This window comes from Centropristis striata, chromosome 5, assembly GCF_030273125.1.
Source record: "Centropristis striata isolate RG_2023a ecotype Rhode Island chromosome 5, C.striata_1.0, whole genome shotgun sequence".
NCBI lineage: Eukaryota > Metazoa > Chordata > Actinopteri > Perciformes > Serranidae > Centropristis > Centropristis striata.
The window spans coordinates 13,048,851-13,072,256 of NC_081521.1; the positions used below are offsets into that span (position 1 = coordinate 13,048,851).

Genomic DNA, 23,406 nt, shown 5'->3' on the forward strand with positions numbered 1-23,406 from the left:
TGACACATTTAATAAAGTTTCAGAATAAAAAGCTGCAACATTTAATGCAATGAATATAAAAATGTTTAAATAAACTTTATTTCTCTCAGATTCTCTGAAATCATTTCACTGTTTTGTTTTGAGACTTAAAATTAAATGCAATAATAATAATAACAATAATAATAACAATTAAGGAAGGTGGGTGGGTCCCAACTAATAGCGGCCCTACAAAAAATGTTTGCAGGGCAGAAAATGATATCTGAAAGTAACTGGAAGTCATTAGTTATGGATCTGGCTAATATGTCATACAGTGTGAAGGGCAAAGAAATACAGGTGGGTGGTGACTAATATCTGGAAATGAAAAGGAGACTTACTGCAACTACTAAAGGGATTTGAAGGGATGAAGACTTTTAGCTCCTTGTTTTTCTTCTTCAGGTGTTTTTCTTGCAGTTCAGTCTGATGACATCATCTTTTACACTGACAGTTTGTTAAACTCTGTTGTATTGTTCAGCTGTTGTGTGTTTTTAATCTCGTGTTTCATCTGTTTTTCTTCTTTGAGTTCTTCAGGATGAAAACAGTAAGCGTCTCCCCCTGGTGGCTCCAACAACACATTACGACCAGCTTCATTTATTTATCTATCACAGCAGTTTCTATTGTTATTTGTGTTAATATACGATGTGCTTTCATTTTCACCATTTTCCTTATTATTTCTTTTTTATGTAATTAAAAAAATTATTTAGCAACATTATTATTATTATTATGCACTTTTTAAAAAGCACCTTTACATCATTAATGCCTTTCTGTAGACTAATAATCAGTTATATTGTTGTATTATTCTTTATTTTATTATTTAAAATGTTTTTTATTTTTATATTCTTTTTTACTATGCTTTATTTGTTATTGTATTCTGTTTTGTTGTTGTGAAGCATTTTGTAAATGATTTGAATGGTTCTTTACAAATCAATTCATGTATTTATTTATTTATTTATTTATTAATTCACCCACTTCTCTTTCTTCCTCCTCACACAAACCTGCATCATTATTATGATATAAAGATAAAAAATAATTAGTAGTAGTTTATGATATTATTACACTTACTCCAAAAATATTTTGGTATGCTAGAGATGGAAGGACATGACCTTTAAACACCTAGCATATCACCTATACAATTTTCAATAAAAATATTGTCTCTCAAATTAATAATCACAAACTGAAATAATTTAAATTTCGTTTTTGAAGTTTAAAGTAAAAATCCACCCCAAAAAACTAAAATTATCTGATTTCATTAAACTTCTGACACTTCTGGGAAAGACAAAATTTTTGTTTTTATCACATATTATTATATTATTAAGACAAACACTTCAATGTTTCTTATCAGAAAAAAATTTAATGTCAGTTTAAAAATAAAAAGTTCAGTTTACAAACAGTAGCTTTAAGGCACTGAGGTGAAATCACACATTTTAGAGTTTTACAGTCAAAGAAAAAAAATATATATTTTCATATGAAAACTGTAAACCTTCACAATAAAAGCTGAGGTCACAGCTTTTCTCAGTTGAGGAATAATTTCACTCTGAGGCACTTTGGTGTTTTACACTTTCACACTTTGAACATAAAATATTATTGTTTCTCATTCACTTTGGAATAATAAATATGGCCTCTAAATGTGAAATATAGACCAAGTAAAACAAATACAATAAAATAAAGAAATAGAAATAAAAAAAAACAAACACTCAAACTGAATTAGAAACTGTGACTCAGATTTTCATATACAGTCGCAGTATTTCCACTACAGTACAGTTTTACTTTAAATTATGATTAAATACTGTATAAGCATTAACCTTGTGATCTTGATTTATTATTATGAAATGTAAACAGCTTGAGCTATTATTATTATTATTATTATTATCATCATTAATAAAATATGAATTATGTTTTATTTATTTTGAAATAATATGATTTTTTGATATGGTCAAATTCTCTGTTAAAAAATACAAATAAAATAGTAAAAAATAAATATACAAAGTCTAAAATTTGATTGATAAAGAGAAAAATGAAGTTTACTGATATTTTAAAATTAACAAAAGATAAATATTATTTGAGTTTATTTACTGGGATAATCATCTAAAGATCATTTTCTTTTCTCCTATATTTAAAAAACATTAAACTTTTGTAAAAAAACAAACAAAAAAAAAACGTTGGTAAAATATCTGTATTTAATACTTTTGTGGTGTCAAGTTATTAATGTTAAATGCTGTGTGGAGTGTTAAGTTAACAGTTTAAGTACCTAAACGTTAACACAGTACAGTAATACTGCAGTACCACAATAATACTTTAGCACCATAATAAAACTGCAGTATTGTAATAATAATAATAATCATAATACTGCAGTAGCGTCAGCAGATGAAGGCCCAGCTGGTCGCTCACGATCCTTTCTGTTTACCTGCACACCTGGAGGACAAACACAGAAGAAGAAGAAGAAGAAGAAGAAGAAGAAAAACAACTTTAATAAAAGTTTCATTTTATTCACCATAAACAATAAACATAAACATTTAATACAGTTAAAATTAAAATCATGGCTTAAATATAAAACTGTTTTTTAAAATATTCTGAAACACTTTTCATTCATGAACATGAAATTCATCCAATAAAATTAAATAATAAGTAAGAATTTACGTGTTTTAACTATCATGTATGAAGCCAAACAAACCAGAAATGCTTCCATAATAATATAGAACTGTCATTAATATTTTAAAACCAAATTTAAATAGACTGAACCCGATGTTAGATCCTTCCTCTGTTATTCTCTCACATGTTATTCTGCATTGTCATTATGATTATTATTATTATTTAAACACATTAAATGAAATATCTGTTTGAAATCCCTCCAACATCAACAGTTGTTCAATTTTGATGCTTTTAATTGGCTAATTATGTTTCTAAATCTTGGGGGAAAAAACGTCAGGATGATTTATTTGTTTAATATTCTGTGTAATTCATGTTTTTTTCCTGGTATTTATGCATGATACAATAAAAACACCAATCACCTTTCTATCACTATATCTTATTATTTATTATTATTCATATTTATTTTATTTGGCGCGTGTTGTTGCGGCGTCGAGTACTACGTCACATCCTGCTTAGCGTTCTATCCAATCAGCAACCAGGCTTTTTCAGGCCCCTAATCTGACCAGCCATCAAGAAATGGCTGGTCAGATTAGGGGCGTTTCGGCGAGGGAGACCCGCCTCATTCCGGGTATTCGACTAATGGAAACACGACTATTCAAGTCTAATACTACCGTTCCAGGTTCTGCCCAAATTAAACCCAGACTGTGCTGTGTTTTGGTCGGCTTCCTTCCTTTGGTTCGGACTGCATTCACACCTGCAGTGAGAACCGAACTCTGGTGCATTTGGAAGTGAATCAAGACCTCCATCTTTTAGCGGACCAGGGCTCGGTTCTTTGGTCCCCATCAGAGTTCTATGCCCCCTTTAGAAATCAGTTATCTCCGGACAATTGATTTGGGTCTTTATTCTGTCAAATTTTCCTTCCACTCTGACCGGCTCCAGCAAAGCTTTTTGACTTTTTCTCTATAATTTGGTTTTAAACTTTATTCTAAGAGAGTCAAGTGATGGGGGCTCACTAGCCTGGGTATACCCATACTGCCTTGCACGCTCGAATTTCATTTCAAACCTCCAGGCAGTCTGGCAACCAGGGACGTTTCTTAGCCCTGTTTTAGGGATCCAATCACAGAATGGGGAGGGACGGCAAGACGATGATACGTACTACTCGGCAGACGGAAGCTTGTAGTTTTGTAGTTTTCTTACGGATCCAACATGGCTGCAGCAGACTCCTGTTTCACCATGAAAAAGGATGTTTTAACCTTGCTTCCGACAGGATTTGGGAAAAGTCTAATCTACTAATCTAGCAACTAGCGCCGCTACTAGCCACGCTACTAGCCCCGCTACCGTAACAACAGTGATCTGGCTACGAGCCGGGGGACAGCGGAGCCGGCGAGAGACCCGCAGCAGTTTGTTTATTGCCCATAAAATCAGTGGATGTGTGTGGCTGAATGTGAACATGCTTCAGAAAAACGTTGCAGAAGCAGAATTGAACATTTTAGCCTCAAAGTAGAGATGGGCAAGTCTGGCTATGTAAACATCAATTTCTGTCTCTCTACATACGTCATCTGGTATAACTGATACGATTGGCTAAGAGCTACCAACAGACGCTTTTGATAGACATTCGTAGCGCCCAATAAACGGCTCTGGAGGATCGTAAACCACGTCTCCTCTACGGAGAAATGAATGGCTGGTTTCCAGACTAATCTCATTTGTGATTAGTCTGGCGTTAGCCAGGCTAGGGGCTCACAGGCAGGTTTGGAACTGTTAATCTTGAGGCCCCGTCACTATCCGCTACTTTTTATCGATCTAAATTTGAATAATTTATCCATTTGAGATGACTCCTGTGATCCGACGCTCCTCCATATCACCAAACTCCTTGTCCTTTGTTATTGTTTTGATTGAGATCAAGCTGCGTAAAAATATGTATTATACATTTAGATCCAAGTTTTTTTGTTGGAAACTTTATTTTATAAAAGAAACAATCCAACATTTCCCTGAGCTCCTGTTGTTCTCTGTGTTTTTTTTGTTTGTCCCAAAAGCTCCAGAAATCACATCGTTAGTTTGAGTTTGATGGTTAGAAATGCTTTGACGTGATTGGTGGAGCCTGTCGGGGGTCAAACACAGCTTTGCCTGAGAAGACAAATTCAGGGGAAACAAACATAACTCTGCCTGAGAAGACAAGTTCAGGGGAAACAAAAATAGGTGTTAAGGGTTGAGTTAGCAGGGAAGATGTTTAGTTAAAAAACTGTGTACTGCAGATCTGATTATATTCTTAGGTAATATTGTAAAATGTGTAAAAAATAAATAAATAAATAAGATTTTCACTTCCTGCTGTACGATAAAATATTAGAGCCAAATAAATCACTTAATCAGACACTTATTTGAAAAATAAAGTTAAAATTTTTGAAAATAGTCACCAGGGAGCTTCACAGTTTCCAAATGCAGGACCAAAATCTTTTACTCTAATTTATTACTTAATCAAGAAATTATAACTTTTTACTCTTGAAGTCTCAACTTTATTCTCAAACATTTAACTTAATTCTTCTCCAGATTTATTTTCTATCACTGGGTCGTTCTGTGGAGACTGATGAAGGTTCAGCACATAAAATAAAGAAACAAACAAGATATGAATTATGGTGTTCACGACCAAACGCAAATTGATTTTTTTCGGTGCGATTACGTAGAAAGTTGTTGCTGGACACCTTTTCAAAATAAAGAGGTTCTGAAAAGTCTTCCTGTTTGTATTGCAGGGGATTTATAACTTAAGGGGGTTAATGCTAATGTTTGAAACTCACAAAGTCAGAACTAATCTCAAGTACAGATGTGAGTCAGATTTGGGTGTAAAATTATGGAATTATGGACTAAATGAAATGAAATAAAGATGTGAAATTCTATGTTAGTTTTCAAGAAGACTTTAAAGTCTAAAATTATCAAGGGTCACAATGAAATCTGATTTGATTTTTCAGTTTAAGCTATCATGTATTTTGTAACAATGTGAATTATTCAGTTAATGTAATGTATATAATGTTTACATGCAGATGGTACAGGAGAGGCAAAAATAAGCCTTTAGTGGGGCTTCAGCCTGTTCCTTTTTCGGTTGCTGTCTGATGGATTCTTTTGTAAAAACATGATTTTATTGTCTTTTCTTTGTTTTTTTGTAACCGAAATAAAGCATTCATTCTATTCTAGATATGGAGACGTATATCTGGGACTTCCACAGCAGCAACAGAGCAGCAGGAGGGATTATTTGACACACGGAGGATGACGGAGAGGAACTTGAACGGTATTTACACGACGCGTCTCGCAGTAACACAAGGTGAAAATTGACTCTGCGTTTGGTGTGAAAACATCGTTTCAGGGGAACATCCATTACTCATAATCTTACTATAATTTTCCTACAAATGAAGACAAACTGCAGTGTTTGAGTTCATGTCGTTGTTTATATAAAACTTTACCAAAAGAAGTATTTACAGGTTCAGAGGCAAAAAGTACAAGTCAACAATCAAGTGCAAAGTAACAGATCAGAGATGAAGCCGTCTCGTCCTGCAAACAGGATTCATACAAACACAAACTGTCAGACAGGAGGAGGACGTCTCAAGAGTCCTGCAACATTTATCACCATCCTATTGCACGGCTCTCCACCTGCAGCGTCCAATCAGGATCAAACAAACAAACCCTGCTGGATTTGATCACATCGACTTCCTGAAGGATTTGTTTGGAAGAGAATTTTACAGGATTTGTACAGGCTCTTTGTCACTTAGAAAGTGGACTTATGGATTTTTTTTTATTTAACCAGAAATGTTCTACTGAGATACAGTCTGCTCAATCATCAGCAAAATAAAAAAAAAAAATAATAATAGATTTATTGTATTTATTTTTTAATTTAAAAATAATAAGAAAATAATAATAATATTGATTCCGGAATGATTTTTTTTCAAATTATTATTTTTGGCTTTCGTAAAAATAAAAATAAAAATCTCTACAAATTTGTAAAAAGAGAATTTGATGAGAAACTTAAGTTCCACTGCATCTTTTTTTATCTGTTCAATTTTAATATTTGGTTGAAACTTGACACGTCATATATTCACCGACAGATTATCAAATTTATTGCACAAAAGAGTCGACGTGAAAATGTTTTTATGTAAAGCTGGTGAGTAAATCATATCAGAAAAATATGGTGAATTTCTCACAATAATAATGAGATAATTACGTAATTTATAAAAAAAAAAAAAAATCAGTGTGAGATAACTGACAATTATTACTGAAGGCTGTTATGGATATGCAAAAATCAACTTCAGATCGAAGAAAATTAATAATTTGGACTGTGACCGCTGTCAGCTTCCAAATTAATTTCTGATTAACTAAAAAAAAAGAACAGAGCGACCTGCAGAGTTTCCTCTTCCTCACCGTTCACCGCCACCCGAAAACAAACCCACAGATCAATGTTTCATTCCCACATTAAATAAAAAAACAAATGATATAATAATATATAATTGCCCCAAAAGACAGAAACATTTCTTTTCTTCAACAAAAGAAAATAACAAAAATGTAACGGCTTCGATTTCTTTTTCTTGTCATTTCAGAAAAACACCACCTGTGATTCCGATAATAAAACAGAAAAACTATAAATTTTTATATTTTGGGAGAAAAATAAATACATTTTTGTTTTGTGTTTTGTCTCCGTGTTGATCTGCAGCAGTTAAAGAACAGAAACCTTTTCTTGTCTCAGCTCTTTTTGTTTTTTATCTCGAGATGTTGAAGTCTAGTTTCAGTCAGCTGATAACGTGCAAAAAATAAACCAAAAAAAAAAGCACCAGAATTTCCCTTTAAGATCATTTTATTTTAATCCGTTTCCAAATGAGTCCTCATAACGTTTTATAATAAAAAAATAAATAACTCAGGAAACGAGTTAGTGCCTCCACATGAACTTCAGTCCCTGTGAAAGTAAAAACAGAAATTAGCTGTTGAACTTCAAACTACATTTGAGTTATTTACAGAACATTTAAAGCAGAAAACAGCTTTTGATTTAGTGGATGCTTATTTATTTAATTTTTATCTTATTTAAATGGTGAGTAACTGACTGTTACTGAACATACAGTAGTTATTCTTATTTATATTATTTGTTTTTTATGTTTGTGGTTTTAATTATATGCATAATCATTTTAAATATTCTTTAATAAAGTTATTCAACAGTGAGTGATTTTTCAGAGTCGTAGTAGTGCACAAACAACAATTTTTTTTCCCCTTCCAGCTCAAATGTGAATTATATCACCTCCATATTGGTAATGGTTCAGGCTCTACTATTTTTGTAATCTTCCCAAACATAAACCTTTAACTCTGTCTGGTTCCAGCTGCTCAGGTTTCTGCTTTTCTGTTGTATTTCACAGTGAACTGAATATTTTTGACATGTGAAGACGTGACATCGGACTCCGGCAAACTGCCTTTTACATTATTTTCTACCAATTTAGAGACTACGCAGCTTACTCTGGTTATTATGGAAGTGTTTCCTACTTTACCTCTTTATTTTCAGTCTGGGCAATGAAATGCATCAGAATACATGTGGGAGTGTCGCAATGCATCATGGGACTTTTCCAGAACTTTTAAATCATGGCGGAAGACGACTATAGCGGAGGGAGCTCAGATATAACAGCTATAAGCTCTCAAATACTTTTTGAATTTCATTTCTATCTGCTACAGAGGCTGAAAAATCTATTATTTAGTAGGAAGAGTTGACACTTCTGTTGAATTTCCAGAAAAACTTCAGGTTTTAGGGGCTTATTTTAAAATCGCCCAGAGGTTTTACAGGCATTTTTCCCAGGCGTTTTAGGCCTAAATGGGTTAATAACAAACGATTTATGAGAAGTTAAGTATTGATGTGGAGCCTCGGTCACTTTAACGTGTCAGGTCAGAAACGCAGCAGTTCTTCAGCTCCTGCAGCCGTCCGGAGACAAAAACAATCAAACTTTCCTCCCAAAAGTCGAACAGAAACGTAAACAACAGGAAGTAGCTCAACGGGCGACCTCGCCACGGAGCAGCGACTCAGAGCAACAGAGAAACATTCAGGACACCGCCGCGGGACGCCTTCTTCAACAAGACGCCCGCAGCAGCTCAACATTATTATGATTCATTCATAAAAAAGGTGCTCCAATCAATGAGCACGGTCCGCTCAGACTGACCCGAGTTCAGTCTGTGTGTGTGTGTGTGTGTGTGTGTGTGTAGCTGCTAACACACACATTGTATGGCTTCTGTACAGATGAGAAGAAAAGGCACCAAACACAAACGTGTCAGCGTGGACGCCGACAGGAAGTTCAAGTTTGACCTGCGACCACGTTCCACTGAGCAGCTCATCAATAGTTATTCATCAATAATAACAAAAAATAGAATCAGCTCATGCTCAATAAAATGTTGTGATTCATTAATATGGTTAAACATTTGATATCAGCTCATTAATCCTATTAAATGTCTGTGTTTGGTTCCCAGAGTTCAAAGTGCGTCCTTTAACAGTCTGATTGATCTGATTGAAACGCTCCATTCATCAATAATTGTCAACATATTGAGGAGAGTATCATGGATTTGAACAGATATAATAATGTTGGTTTGTATGCATGGCATCCAGTTAGGAGGAGGCGTTTGTTCGTTAGTTTCACTCAGCTGAAGTCTCGTTCTGGAATCTCGTCTGGTTTCTCCACAAATGTCTCCAACTCACACCAAGGTTATTATAGTTAACAAAAACTAACGAAAGAACGAAAACTAGAATTGAAAAAACATTTTCTTTAACTGAAATAAAAATAAAAACAAGAGTTTTTAAAAAAAATGATAACTAACAAACTGTATTTGTCTTTGTCAACTTTTCTCATACATAAAACCTTTTTGGTTGATATGAAATCTTTTTCATCTATCTGATTTTATGACTTAATAAACTTATTGGGCTGAGATGGATCAGACAAAGGAAATAAAGGAAACATTTATTGTGACCTTATTGAATCTGGCACCCAACAAATACCCCATTACAAAAAAAACTAAAACTAACAGTAAAAATAATAAAAACTGAGCATTTTCCAAAAAATAAAAACTAATGAAAACTAGAAAACTCACTCTAAAAACGAATTAAAACTAACTGAATTTGAAAACAAAAATTGACAACGAAATTAAAACTAAAACTGATGAAAAATCCCAAACTATTATAACCTTGACTCACACTCATGTTTGCACCACATCAGCTCACAGAGACTTTAGAACGAGACTTCATTGTTTCATCATGTGGTCAGAACTGGTAGAAACAATCTGAGCCTCAGCAGCAAAAACACTTTTTGTTTTAGTTTTTGTTGACGTATATTGTTGAAGCTCTGTAGCTCAATGCTAAAGCAATTTCAAAAACTGAAGTCCCTTTTAGACACACACTCTTCTCTTTAATCACTGTTTAACTTATGTGCCTTGACTTTTTGGGAATTAGCCTCATAAAGACTGATCTTTGTCCAGTGTGTGTTTTTTTCAGTGTTCTGGATTATTAACAGGATCTACAAACAGATTTGACAGCAACAGTTTGACTTGTTGTTATTCTGTAGAAGATTAAATGAGCTCTAAAGTTGCAAATGAGGATAAATTCCCTCAAAAATATGAATAAATTGGATCTTGTTTGAATTTTGGGCACAAAAAATATGAAACCTTTTTACAACAGCAACAAAGGGTTTGATAAATTTGATTGGTCCAGCTGCAGAAGATTAACTTATAATTCGAGTTATTTCTTAAAGATCCATTTTCTCCGGTCAGATTTTCTGTTTTATTTCACAGAAACTGAACATATTCGGCTCATTGGTCGAACAAAATGAAACATCTGAACATGTCACTTTGGACTCTGAGGTTTTTCAGTTTTATGTGACTCTTTAGACTAATAATTCTTCAGAAACATAATTGATGAAGTGAACACTGGCCGGCTGCTCAGTCAAAGTGTCGGGTCAAACTGCAGATTCTCGCCCAGCAGAAACAACAATAATCAATAAATGATCAATAATCAGCGTAAGGCTTTTCCTCTTTTCATTCAGTTAGTAAAGTAAAGAGTTTTAAGGCAGAGAGGGCGAGACAGGAAACAGACAGACAGACAGACAGGTGGTCAGGGTTTCTGAGGGGCTGCAGCTCCTCCTCCACCTGCTCCTTCTTCCACCTCCTCCTCCTCCTGCTGTTGTGCTTTGAGCAGTTTGAGAGTGGCACCGCCGTGATCACTGAGGTGGAGGGGGAGGAGAGAGGAGAGGTTAGTGTTCAGGGAGGAGAGAGCAGGAGGTTGTAGGAGGAGGAGCAGCCTCCTTCCTCACCTCCTCCTCCTCCTGGATTTGGAAGGAGCGTGTTCAGAGTTAGAGCAGAGGAGCAGGGAGGTGAGTCTGGGCTCTCCTCCTCATCACATGAACTAATGTTTTCAGCTGTCAGGAGGTCACTGACTGCTCTGTGCTCCTTTTTACATCACAGGAGGAGGAAAAAGGAGGCGAGGAGGAGTTCAGGAGGCCTGTGACGGAGGGCTGAGACGGAACCGCAGAAAAGAGAAGAGAAGAGTTTTAAAAAGAGGAAGGAAGAGGAAAATAATGGTCTTTTTTCTCCTGCTGCCGTCAAGAGTCTTCAGCTGTTCTGGGAGGCTGAGGAGGAGGAGGAGGAGGAGGAGGAGGAGGAGGAGGAGGAGGAGAGAGAGAGAGTGAGAGGGAGAGGGAGAGAGGAGCAGGAGCAGGGAGAAGTTGGGAGCGGGGGCGTGTTAACCGAATATTAACCTAAAAGTCTGAAGGTTGTCCGTCATGTGGACAGATTAGAAATCTTTTGCCGATGTGCTGTTTTTTAATCATCCCGTCCAGGTGGTGGTTGTGAATATTGGTGGTGTATTCAGATAAGTATTTAGATCCTTTACTTAAGAGAAACTACTTATACCACACTGTGAGATTATTCCACTACAAGTAAAAGCACTCAAAACTTACTGAAGTAAAAGTACAAAAGTATCAGCATCAAAATGTGCTTAAAGTATCAAAAGTAAAAGTACTTGTTATGCAGATTGTTTAATATATTTCGAATATACAATGGTATTATTATTATTGATGCATGAATGAAAGCTACATTTTATTTTAACTACTTAATATTCTGTAATGGGCTTTAATTTATATTCATAATTTTAAATTGATCATGTTTATGTTGAACTGAAAAGTAACTAAAGCTGTCAGCCAATGTAGTGGAGTAAAAAGTACAATATTTACCTCAAACATGTGGTACTTAAGTAGAGTACCTGAGTAAATGTACTTTGTTACATTCCACCACACATGCCGTTGTGATTGTGACGGCCAGATAATGTTAGCTGGTAGCAAACATTAGCTAAATGTTGTGGCAGAAGAAGGGATGGTAGAGTGGAGGAGCAGCTGGTCCTCTGCTGTCATCACTCACTGTTTCTGGATCTTTTTTCTCTGTGCCTTGAAAACCACATCATCTGTGACTATAAGATTGATCTTTATTTTATATAATAATTATTTAAAAATGAATTACATGCCATTAAATGTGTCTCATTAAAAGTTTAAATGACAGAATTTTTTACTACCCTGTCTGTCAAAATGACGGACAACTCGAAACTTCTGAGGCCACGTCTGGTTGGGATGACAACAGGAGGTCAGCAAGGGTCAGGAGGAGGTCTGAAGGAGGTCAGAGGGTCAGGAGGAGGTCAGAAGGAGGTCTGAAGGAGGTCAGAGAGTCAGGAGGAGGTCAGAAGGAGGTCAGCAGGAGGTCTGAAGGAGGTCAGAGAGTCAGGAGGAGGTCTGAAGGTCAGGAGGAGGTCTGAAGGAGGTCAGGAGGAGGTCTGAAGAGGTCAGAGAGTCAGGAGGAGGTCCGAAGGAGGTCAGAGGGTCAGGAGGAGGTCAGAAGGAGGTCCGAGGGTCAGGAGGAGGTCAGAAGGAGGTGAGGAGAAGGTCATAAAATCTGAGAGAAGAGAGGAGGAGAACCGCAAGTGACCAGGAGGAGGTTGGCACAAAGTTAGAGGAGGTGGTAAAGATGTCAGGAGGAGGCTGTGAAGGCAGGAGGAGGTTTGGAGCAGAGGAGCAGGAGGTCAGAGGGTTTGGAAGAGGTGAGAAGGAGGTGGTGGGATGTAAGGAGGAGGTGTGGAGAGGAGGAGCAGGAGGTGATATGGAGGTGAGAGATTTCCATAGAGGGAGTGAGCGTGCAGGAGGTGCCCCTCAGTGCTTTGTGACCTCTGACCTCTGAGAGCAGACAGGAAGTGAGCAGCAGGAGGTGACAGAGAGAGGAGAGGGAGGGGGAGGAGTCACTTCACTAGCACTGACTTTGGCAGAAACGTCTCCATCTCTTCGCTTCTGTCCGTCCTCGGCAGCGCCGAAGACACCGTGGAAGACGAGGAGGAGCTCGGGGAGGAGCCGGCTGCTTTGGGGAGGCTGTACATGTAGACGGCGCCGATGACAAGCCCCGCCCCCGCCGTGAAGAGCAGGTCCACGTGGAACCCAAACAGGTAGATGGAGAGCACGGTGGAGACGATGATGGAGAAGGAGGTGGCGAAGCCCTTCAGGATGTTGTCGGCGTACTTAACGACCACGGCCACCAGCAGCCCGCCGAACGCCTGGTTGAAGATGACGCACCACACCATGTCGGTGTAGCCGAAAAGGAAGCCGCGCTCTGCGATGGCGGCGCCGTCGTTCCACCAGAGTCCCAGCATGCCGAGCGCCGTGCCGAAGATGCCCAGCTGCACGTTCCTCACCCAGACGGACGCCGAGCTGCCCTTCAGGATCTTCTCAAAGTACACGCCGGCGAAGCCTGACGACAGGCAGCTGATCACCACGGCAACCAGGCCAGCTGAGTAGTTCTGGTTGGAGCTGTCCGACACCGACGCCTCCTTGTTCCCCTCCTGCTGCACCTGAGACCATCAATAACATCTATCGGTTATCAATCAGTTCACTGATCAATAACATTCATCAGCTATCAGGATAATACACAAAATAATAAATATTACTTAAGTGGAATAAATAGGGAGGAATTAAAAAGGGAATAAATTAATGAATAAATGAAAGCAACCACTTAAAAAATTACAGCCTACATTTCAGCTTGCAATTGACCTTACTAATATATACGTGTGTGTGTGTATGTGTGTGTGTGTGTGTGTGTGTGTATATATATATATATATATATATATATATATATATATATATACACATATATACACACACATACATACATATATGTGTGTATATATATAAATATACAGTACTGTGTGAAAGTCTTAGGCAGGTGTGAAAAAATGACCAAAACAACAAATATCAAAACAGTCAAATATGGGCGTCCAGCTCCTTAAAGTCGATGATGATAATACGGTATTGTAGTGGATTAGTTTTATTAGAAATATTCAAAAGTGATTAAGTCTACTGCCATGAATCTCTATTTTTTCTTTTTCCCTTTGACATGGATTAAGCTAATTTTCAAATAAATTCCACAGTGTAGTAAATTCCCTGAACAGCAATCATGAAACTGTAGCCCCTTTCATAGTGCCGTTTCATGCCGGGACATTTACGGCTCTGTAACGATATGCCGGGATCAAATGTTCCCTCCAATTTTCCGCCTCCAGAGGTAGTCACAGAGGAGGACCAGTGGGAGGACTGTAGGAAGAGGGACCACTATGAACGGGACATCTCGACAAGCCGGGATATCTGACGTCTAACACACACCTCCCACTTGGTCCGACAGTCATCCAATCACTGTTCAGCTCAGCAGCATGAACAACAACTACAGCCGCCGTCGCTAACCGTGCACAGCGCCTGCTGCTGATTGTAAACAAACCGGCATTGCTAACTGTGCACAGTGTCCGGTGCTTGTTGTAAACAAACGGAGGTTGCTAAGTGAACACCTCCTGCTGCAGGACATAATCACCGCACTGTTACAGAGCTAACTGTGTAGCCTATTAGCACTGTGCTACCGTGCAGCACTACTGCTGCGCTGTCGCATGCCACTGTCGTCTCCTCCCACCTCGTTCCGCGACGCCGGACTGCACTATGAACGCCCTAAGGCCAAAAGCTGGCATAGATCTTTCCGGCAATATAGCGGGACATATTTGCAGAACGGCACTATGAAAGGGGCTTGTGATATTTCCTCTGATAATAACGGTGGTATATGTGGTGACATCAGTATAATGAGGGTCTGACCTGTACGATGGCGACTCCACCGAACAGCAACAGCAGAGAAACCCACTGAACTCTGGACAGAGTCTTCCTCAGCATCATCACACTGAACAGAGCTGTGGTCAGGATCTTCAGCTGGTACGTCACCTGGCAGGAGGAGAGAGAGATAGAGAGAGAGAGAGAGAGAGAGAGAGAGAGAGAGAGGAGAACCACGTTGACACACCTGCTCACACACTCAATCACACAGCGGTTTAATGATGACAGGAGGTCTGACCTGGAAGGTGGCGGCCGGCAGGTTGGAGATGGCGATGTACTGCAGGTTGTTCTGCAGCGTGTAGATGAGTGACGGGACGGCCAGTTTCAGAGTGTCTTTGTACTGGATCACAATGGAGTCGAACAAGAACAACGCCACCTCCTTCACATTGACTGCACACAGACAGAGAGACAGACGAATAATGATGAAATTATAATCACACTATTAAAGAAGTATAGGGGGAAACTGTTGTGAGCGTACTCCGGTTAGGGAATAAGGACACCGTTTTTACGTTTAACTTCTTCATGTGAAACTTCCTCAGCAGCAGGTCAGCACCCACACACATTGTTCAACACACGCTGATTCGAAGGACCCCCGAACGTAAACATAGCTGCCCTGTAAACTGCCCGATTCAAAAACAGACTGAACTAAAAAATGCCTGAATAAAATCATTAACCTGTTGAAATCAACAGTATCAATATCACCAATTATATTTAACAAATTAACAGGTTAATAGGGTGTATTTGCTTGTCACAAGGGAATTTATAACACACGGCTTTAGGCTAATAACAACATAACAAATTTAAATTAAAGTGTAAAGTGTCAAAATCTATTCAAAAACGAGACACGACTACAGGACAAGGTGAAGAAACTTAAAAAACAAAACTTTTTGAGGAGATATTAGTGAAAAAAACTCTCCGTCCACATGTTGTGATGTGTTTATTGACCTCACAGACCACCACCGCCTACAACTCTGCATCTGCTTTTACCTCAAGAGGTTCTTTATTATGACGTCCTCAACTGTTGCCATGTTTGTTGTGGTCAGAAACGTTTCACTCTGAGCTGTGCTGCCCTCTAGTGGATATACTGTCATACATCCCAGCCATGGCAACATAAAGAACGCATGGCAGCATGCGGCAGTCAATTTTTATATGTAAAGGAAGATAAATTATTAGGAATGTAATGACACACTTAACTCACGATATGATATGATTTCTGCTATGAGGTTCAAATTGTGACTTTAATTATTTGTCAGACAAAAAAACCCCACATCATCGAGTTAGAATGTAACTGCAAAATAAAATTAAAAAAATACTAAAAAAATAAAATAATAATTAATAATTATAATATATATATATATATATATATAATAATTATTAATTAAATTATAATTATATTATTTTCTCAGGTTAACTGTGCCAAACAACCTCTTAAAATTGCAACTTAAATTATATTTTGTGTTGAATAAGAAAAAGTACATTTAGATTTTTAAATAAATCCCACATCAAAATAACTAAATGAATAGTACAAATAAATAAAATCTCTTCAAATAAACAAACTAAGGCTTGTATGTGCTCCTAAATAGAAACCGCCTGAAGCCCAGCACTGTGGAAAAGCTGTTATTTTTAAATACAAATGAATAAAATGTTGCCCCTAGTAACATAAGCACATTCACATCACAACCCTGTCCACAATTTGTTTCAACTTTCCCCTCTGTCCCTGCCATGATTCTATCAGAAAAACAGCCACTATATTAATAATAGCATATTATTTGTTTACTGGCATTATAATTTAAGCACAATTCAAGTCAAAGTTTCACACAGCAAAGGCATGGTGTCACTCTGCCTGTTTTATATTTATTGTCCACTAGATGGCGGAGTTTAGCAAATGAAGCACCATGAAGCTTCGGCCTATGACTGAACCAACAGGATGCAAAGCTTCAATGCTTCATGAAGCTTCATCTCGCCATCACTTAAGATCAGCAGATCATCATTCTCAGGCAGCAGCTGAGATCTCACATTCACCATGTCCCCTGTTGGATGGAAGCAAGCTAATGTTACCTATATGTTGGTAAACTAATGTTAATTAACCTTAAACGTTCACCGATTTGTCAGATTTTAAAAATGTAGTTCCGAACGGTGATTTATGTTGGAGGTGTAATGGAAAGGTTGGAACTCTGGTGCATATGTGATATGAGTGCGACAAAACTAAACACATGTGGAATGCAATAATTTTATTTGTGAATAAGGTGCTGAGCACACACTTGGTCAAAAACCCTGCATTAAGTCTGTTGGGATTACTTCCAGATAACATTCAAATGTCAAAACACCATAAACCTTGGTGTCGTTTAGCTATGACAACAGGGTGCAGGATAACTTTACGCCACTGGAAATCTCCCACTCAGTCCACTTTTAAGGAGTGGATACAGGTTTTAAGTTCAATGGCCAGCTACGAGTGGGTCACCTATAGAGTGGCTGGGAGGGAAGACTTATTCAATGAGGTGTGGGGCCCATTCCTAGCTCAATTGCTGGACATGTAAGGCTGTCACCATCTACCTATATTTTATTAGATTCAGGTACAGGATTGGTATAGTATGTAGACTTCCTGGGGTGTTTTGTTTTGTTTCGTCTTGTTTTGTTCTGTGGATCTATGTTTTGTGTTGTAGATCTGGCTTGTTTTTACATTGTTGCTGGACTGCATTTCTTTTTTTTTTGGTTGTTTGTTTAAAAAAAAAAAAAAAAAAAAGACTGGGCAGATACTGATAAATGCTCATAAGATGTTTTTCTTATCCATGTAACTGTAACAAGGTAACATGTATTTGTTTGTATTTGTCTGGCATAAACATCAATAAAAAAATAAAAATAAAATAAAAAATGTAGTTCCGACTCTTTAAGTTGTTGGTAGTGCATTTCACCACACAGCAGCTTTAGACATTATTATGTTGTTTGCTAACAGACAGAGTTGAAGAGGAAGTTCCTTCACTTTAATACAAAGGTAACGGAGAGTGATGATTGGTTCCCCTCCAGTGGGGGCGGGGCTATAATGCGCTCAATCTCTATAATTTACAGTGATGTACATTACTTAACAAATTCATTAGACCACCGGTTTGTGCCACAGCTGTCCTAAATTAACAGCATTAGTAATTACCAAAATCATTTTTTATGTTTCTGTAATGGTTAATACACCACTATGTAGAAGCTCTTTAACCAAAATTATATTTTTAATGCTAAAATATAGTTATTATTGTTATCCATGAATTTTCAAATTGGGTGTTTTATAATAAGCTGTAATATAGTAAAGCACATTATTATTTCTTGATTAAGATGTCAAATTATATTTACTGACTACCATTCCTGAACAGAAAAATTAGTTTTAGTGGTTGAATGTTCTGTTGATTCATTTCTGACTTCTCAGAGAAGCCCAGTGAGCCGGCTCACATCTGGGAATAAAAAGTTGAATTCAGCTTGTTATTTGACGAATAAATAACAATAACATTTTAGTTTTAATAAAGCTTGTCTAATAAATATGTATTGAATGCACTGTATGTCGTCGAAGAAGTCAAATCAGAAGTAGATTACGCTCTCTGCTTTCGAAAAAGGGAATTGCGATTCATTTTTAATTTCAACCGACTTAAGTCGTCACACATTTGTAACAACTTTTAACTGTCTGATTAGTGCAGTCTAATCTTTATCTGTAACTCTGCAGAAATAACTGCTTGTAACACAATGAATAGACATGCAAAAAAGGTGAATTCAAACGTCTACAATATAAATTTTGCTTTGATGCTTCCACTATTCAGCACAGACCCACAGTATGGCTCTCATCTCATGTCCTTCATCTCTATTTCAAGTTTTTGATTATTGGATTTGACACTTTAACACCAGTTATAATCACAGTCATGTATATTTATGATAGAACAAGCTGTATCATCACACACCTCACTGACAGTGTGTTTTCATGTATAGACCTGCAATGATTAGTCGATTAATATAATATTTGAATAATCGATAAATCGTTTCACATTTTTTTAAGCAAAGACTTCACCAACCAGTTTCTCAGATTTTCAGCAGGGTTCTCGGTTTTCAGTAAACTGAATCTCTTTAGGTTTTTGACAAATCAAATCTTTTACCTTTAAGAAACTAAACAATTAAATAAGAGGCTGATCAAAGGATAAATCAAAAACTAGGACATTTCAGCAGAAATGTTGATTTTGTGACAGAGTTTTACATCCTTAACTGCCTATTAACATATAGTTACTTTGAAAGGCTTTTATTTTGAGAAACAGCCTTGTCCTGGTTTTCCAAGTGCTTGTTAGTTTGAGTACAGGTGACGTGAAAATCGTGCAAGGGATCGAAATACACATTTGGCCCAATTAAATCTGCAGTTGCATCACCTATTTAAACTTTTAGACTGTTTCAAACAGAGACACCAAAGAGCTAGTAAGAACAGTTAATGCCTCATTTAAATAAACATTTAAAAAAAATAACAACAGAATCTGGCCAATAATGGTCCGCCATCACTGCTGGTTTCACGTGATGAAGACTCAACCCATCTTCAGTCACAGATAAAGGATTTACTGTTGAACATCTTTAACTTGGAAGTGCAGCGTATTCCTCATGTTAACATGTAAACTTGCTAAATGTGACAACCAGGATATTAAGACACTCTTCCTTGTTTAATGAGGCCTATGTTGGAGCCACTTACATCTCTTCTGCAGTAGGATGATGAGCAGACACGTCAGGACCTTCAGGATCTCCGCCATGACCACGGCCGAAGTCGTGAAGAAGCGGTCGCCCGGCAACGTGCGGACGTATCGGATGCTGAGGATGAGCGACGCATTCTGGACCACCAGCACTGCCAGACTGATGTACTTCAACCTTTTGTTCGCTGCAGAGAAACAGAGAAACAGACAATGTTTATTAAAGTCTCTTCGAAATCCATTGCTAGTTTAACCCATTTAAGGCGGAAAAGCATTACCGCATTTCTATCATTAAAACCGCGAGCGCTGTTGCGTTATTCTACCATTAAGGCCAGGAAAGCGGATACGTCGTTTTGTAGTATTTGTAGTTTTTTCCACCTATTTTTGGTCTCTTGGCTAATGAAATGCATCAGAATACATGTGGGAGTGTCGCAATGCAACATGGGACTTTTCCAGAACTTTGAAATCATGGCGGAAGACGACTATAGCGGAGGGAGATTAGAAGTAAGGGACAGAAGAGATCTTGATGAAAACAGCACCGATGATTTTATTGCTGATCCGGACTTTGAACCAATCGACCGGCATTTATGGATGAGGAATATGTTTTATGACGACATATTTCCACCGAAGAACAGACAGATTTGTGGCCATCTGGAAATAATAACAATAATAATACTAATTGATTGTGATGATGATATAAGAAATCATGACTGTTTATGTCTTATATTGCTTTATGCGTCGTTGAGTACCCTGAAAAGTGCAATATAGATAAAATGTATTACTATTATTTATTATGATTATGATTATTACTATAATTTTTTTAATTACAGTAGGCTAATGAGAACTATGTCTATTTCTTCCAGTGGTCATATCATGTTTGCATCTTGCTAATGGGCATGTATTAGTATTATGCATAGGATTTTTATTCAGTCAAATGTAACATTTGCTGAGTTTGTTGATTTTTTAAAAAACTTTATTGAAGGTTTGGACAAATAAACTCAACTTCTCTTGAAAGCCACAGGTATAAGCTCTCAAATACTTTTAGAATTTCATTTCTATCTGCTACAGAGGCTGAAATATCTGTTGATTGAGGGCTAAAGATGTCTTGCTGTGCCGTTTCGATGTCAGAAAAGGAAAAAAAACAACAACTGTCCTTCATTCTTATGGATGACTTTGTCAAAGACTCCCTTTGAAGCTGGACGACAACGTTTATGGTTGCAAGCCAGTAAATGAGCGAACTGGAACGCTGAAATCATCTGTTTTCCAGTTTTTTGCCACCAGTCTGTGCACGCAACGTCCAGTGATGTAACTGTGATGTTGACTCCAAACTGGTCTGTTGTATGTCAACATTTCCGCATAATGGGCTCCTAAACAGTCTGTGAGCTGCATAAATCAAGTCTGACTGGAAAGCTGAGACACTGACATTGGTTTCAATGAGCCCAATTTTACTCATGTGATATTACAGGTCAGTGAAACGTGAGCTCAGTGTATAAAATGAGCTGCTGTGACCTCTAGGATAATCACACCTTTATGAAAAATTACAACCACAAACTAGAGAGCTAGAGCTTCCAGAGGATGGATGGCTGAGACACTAGATTGATAATAAGGCCGTTTTTCAGCAGGCGACACAACACAGGTGCTGCCATACAATCGCCCAAAATACAGAAATCTACAAAATGTCTTTTTAAAACAAATCACAGCAGATTTTTATCTGGTGTTGCTGAAGTTATTGGTGTCTTAATGTGAGATTCTGGAGGGATTTTTGAACATTTTTTTTTATCAAATCTTAAACATTAAAATTTTACACCAAACCTGTGTAACAAAATGTATCAATTAAAAAAAAATGCTGCAACAACTTATGAGACATAATTGAGAATGATAATGGACTTCATATTCTCATATCAATGTGTTATAAAGCATTTTATTGTATATTTATAACAAGAACAACTTGACTGACTGTACTGAGTTGCATCTCAAATTAATCTTCAGGTTCCAGCTTTCAGATGATGTCCACCGCTTCTATGTGACATCTACTGTTAACCTGTTATCTCCCCCTAAAGACGGCCAAACTGTTTAAAGGTGAAACTTATTTAAACGTTATTGTTTGAATTTGACTGTTGTGAGCACAACCTTAAATGTTTACAACAGTAAAATGCAACAATCACATTAAAGAAACAGGAACGTTTACTGTAATATACATACTTTCATTTGAATACTTTAACTACATTTTACTGGTCATATATTTTACTTCAGTGAGGTTTTGAATGCAGGGTGTGTATTTGTGGAGTAGTTTCAGTGTTGGAGTAGATCATTTACTGCCAATAGGGTTATAATTAGTCCCCCTTTGACTGTATGAAGTCTGTGTGAATGAATGCAGACAAACCTGAAGAAATATTTACACAACCTGAATAAGATCCGGCATTACCTGAGGCAGCACAGGTGTGACCCAGCCAACACATATCTATGACACCCTTTATTCTTTCATTTCAAAGTGTGTGTGTGTGTGTGTGTGTGTGTGTGTATTCTAAACCATTACTCCACGTCACCAGCTGACAGCCACTAACACACCTCTGATTATTATCACCTTTATTAGATATGCTCGTTGATGTGTTAGCATTAGCTTCACAGCTGCAGTAGCCACATTAAATAACACTGACGGGTCAGTTAGCTGCTCACAAACTAGTTTTAATCGGGTAAACAACTGTGAAGTTAGCCTAGCCTCCAGCCCAGCTAGTATCCTAATAATTAGTTTAAATTTATATGGAGACACTATAATTGTTTGTCTGGAATTATATTTATTAATGTTGACATTAGTTAGTTAGCATGCTAGTTAACTTTTCTGGTTTACTTTCATGCATTTTAGCCCTCATATCGGCTCAGTTTGGTTAGTTAGCTGCTGGTTAGCTAACTAGCCTTCACGGTTGAACCGTAACCCATACAATCAGGGAGAGAAACTTTATTATTTTACATTTATCTAAATTAAAATAAATGGTGTTTGTTTGTACACAAGTCACATTATTGTGCAGCTACAGAGTGACACCAGTTTCAGAGCCGTGCGGGCCGTGTAAGTTAACCCCTGCCCCGGTTCTCCATCCCCGGATGGATCCGCTCACCTTCGCTCTGACTCCGGATCCCTGGCTTCTCCTCCCCCGCCTGGCTGTGGTTCCCTCCGGCCATGCTGCTCCCTCTGCCCGCCGCCCGGACCGAGCCTTCGCCCCGCTGCCTGCTCGGCTAACGCTCCGCTAGCCTCCCCAGATAGCTCCCCCGGCTCACGGTGTCAGATCCAGCCGGAGCTCCGCTGTGTTTGTTGGGGTTACTGTAAGGGGGTGGGGGGCGGCCGGGCCGTCAGACGGACGATAAGCCGGAGCTGAGGTTAGAGGATCCCGCGGACGAAGCACCGGAACCACCGGGGCGAAAACATTCCGTGGAGGAGCTGAGGTGTTCAGGAAGTGAAGGACTACAGCTGAGATAGGACCAACTGTCAGGAGGTACCACTCTAACAGGAGGTACCACTCTGAGGCATAAAAAAAACAAACTACTGGCATACACCCATAACATAAAATAAAATAAAGTAAAATAAAATAAAATAAAATAAAATAAAATAAATTGAGCATGATAAAACAAAAACAAAGCAAGATAATATAATATAAATAATATAGTATGTAATATAATAAAAATAAATTTAATAATATATAATATAGTCAGTGGTGGAATGTAACTGAGTACATTTACTCAAGTACTGTACTTAAGTACCAGTTTGAGGTATGTGTACTTAAGTTGAGTATTTCCATTTTATGTAACTTTTTACTTCTACTTAACTACATTTTTAAGGCAAATATTGTACTTTTTACTCTACTACATTTAGCTGACAGCTCTAGTTACTTTTCAGGTCAAGACTTAACATGAAAAATATGATACATTTAAAGTGATTAGACATGTTT

The 23,406-nt window shown here is 37.6% G+C and overlaps 1 protein-coding gene across 3 annotated transcripts; it reads right to left on the reverse strand.

Annotated features, from left to right (window-relative positions):
- Positions 1 to 1,302: 1,302 nt before the first annotated feature.
- Positions 1,303 to 22,990, reverse strand: slc35a2 (solute carrier family 35 member 2). Of its 3 annotated transcripts, none has more exons than XM_059332269.1 (6): positions 22,579 to 22,990; positions 19,471 to 19,653; positions 15,007 to 15,158; positions 14,757 to 14,879; positions 12,894 to 13,477; positions 1,303 to 2,427 (listed from the first exon to the last, which is right to left on the reverse strand). In XM_059332269.1, exons 1-6 carry the CDS (start codon positions 22,640 to 22,642, stop codon positions 2,400 to 2,402), a joined length of 1,134 nt encoding a protein of 377 aa, XP_059188252.1. In that variant the 5' UTR covers positions 22,643 to 22,990; the 3' UTR covers positions 1,303 to 2,399. The 3 variants fall into 3 exon arrangements, with proteins under 3 accessions (XP_059188252.1, XP_059188253.1, XP_059188251.1); XM_059332270.1 differs by lacking the exon at positions 1,303 to 2,427 and adding an exon at positions 6,019 to 7,534; XM_059332268.1 differs by lacking the exon at positions 1,303 to 2,427 and adding an exon at positions 6,019 to 10,817.
- Positions 22,991 to 23,406: the final 416 nt, after the last annotated feature.

Coding starts and splice junctions, on each gene's coding strand:
- slc35a2 (XM_059332268.1), bottom strand. CDS start 22,642: ATGGCCGGAGGGAACCACAGCCAGGCGGGGGAGGAGAAGCCAGGGATC. Junction 19,654..22,578: donor GATCCGGAGTCAGAGCGAAG/GTGAGCGGATCC, acceptor GTTTCTCTGCAG/CGAACAAAAGGTTGAAGTAC. Junction 14,880..15,006: donor TGCCGGCCGCCACCTTCCAG/GTCAGACCTCCT, acceptor TCCTCCTGCCAG/GTGACGTACCAGCTGAAGAT.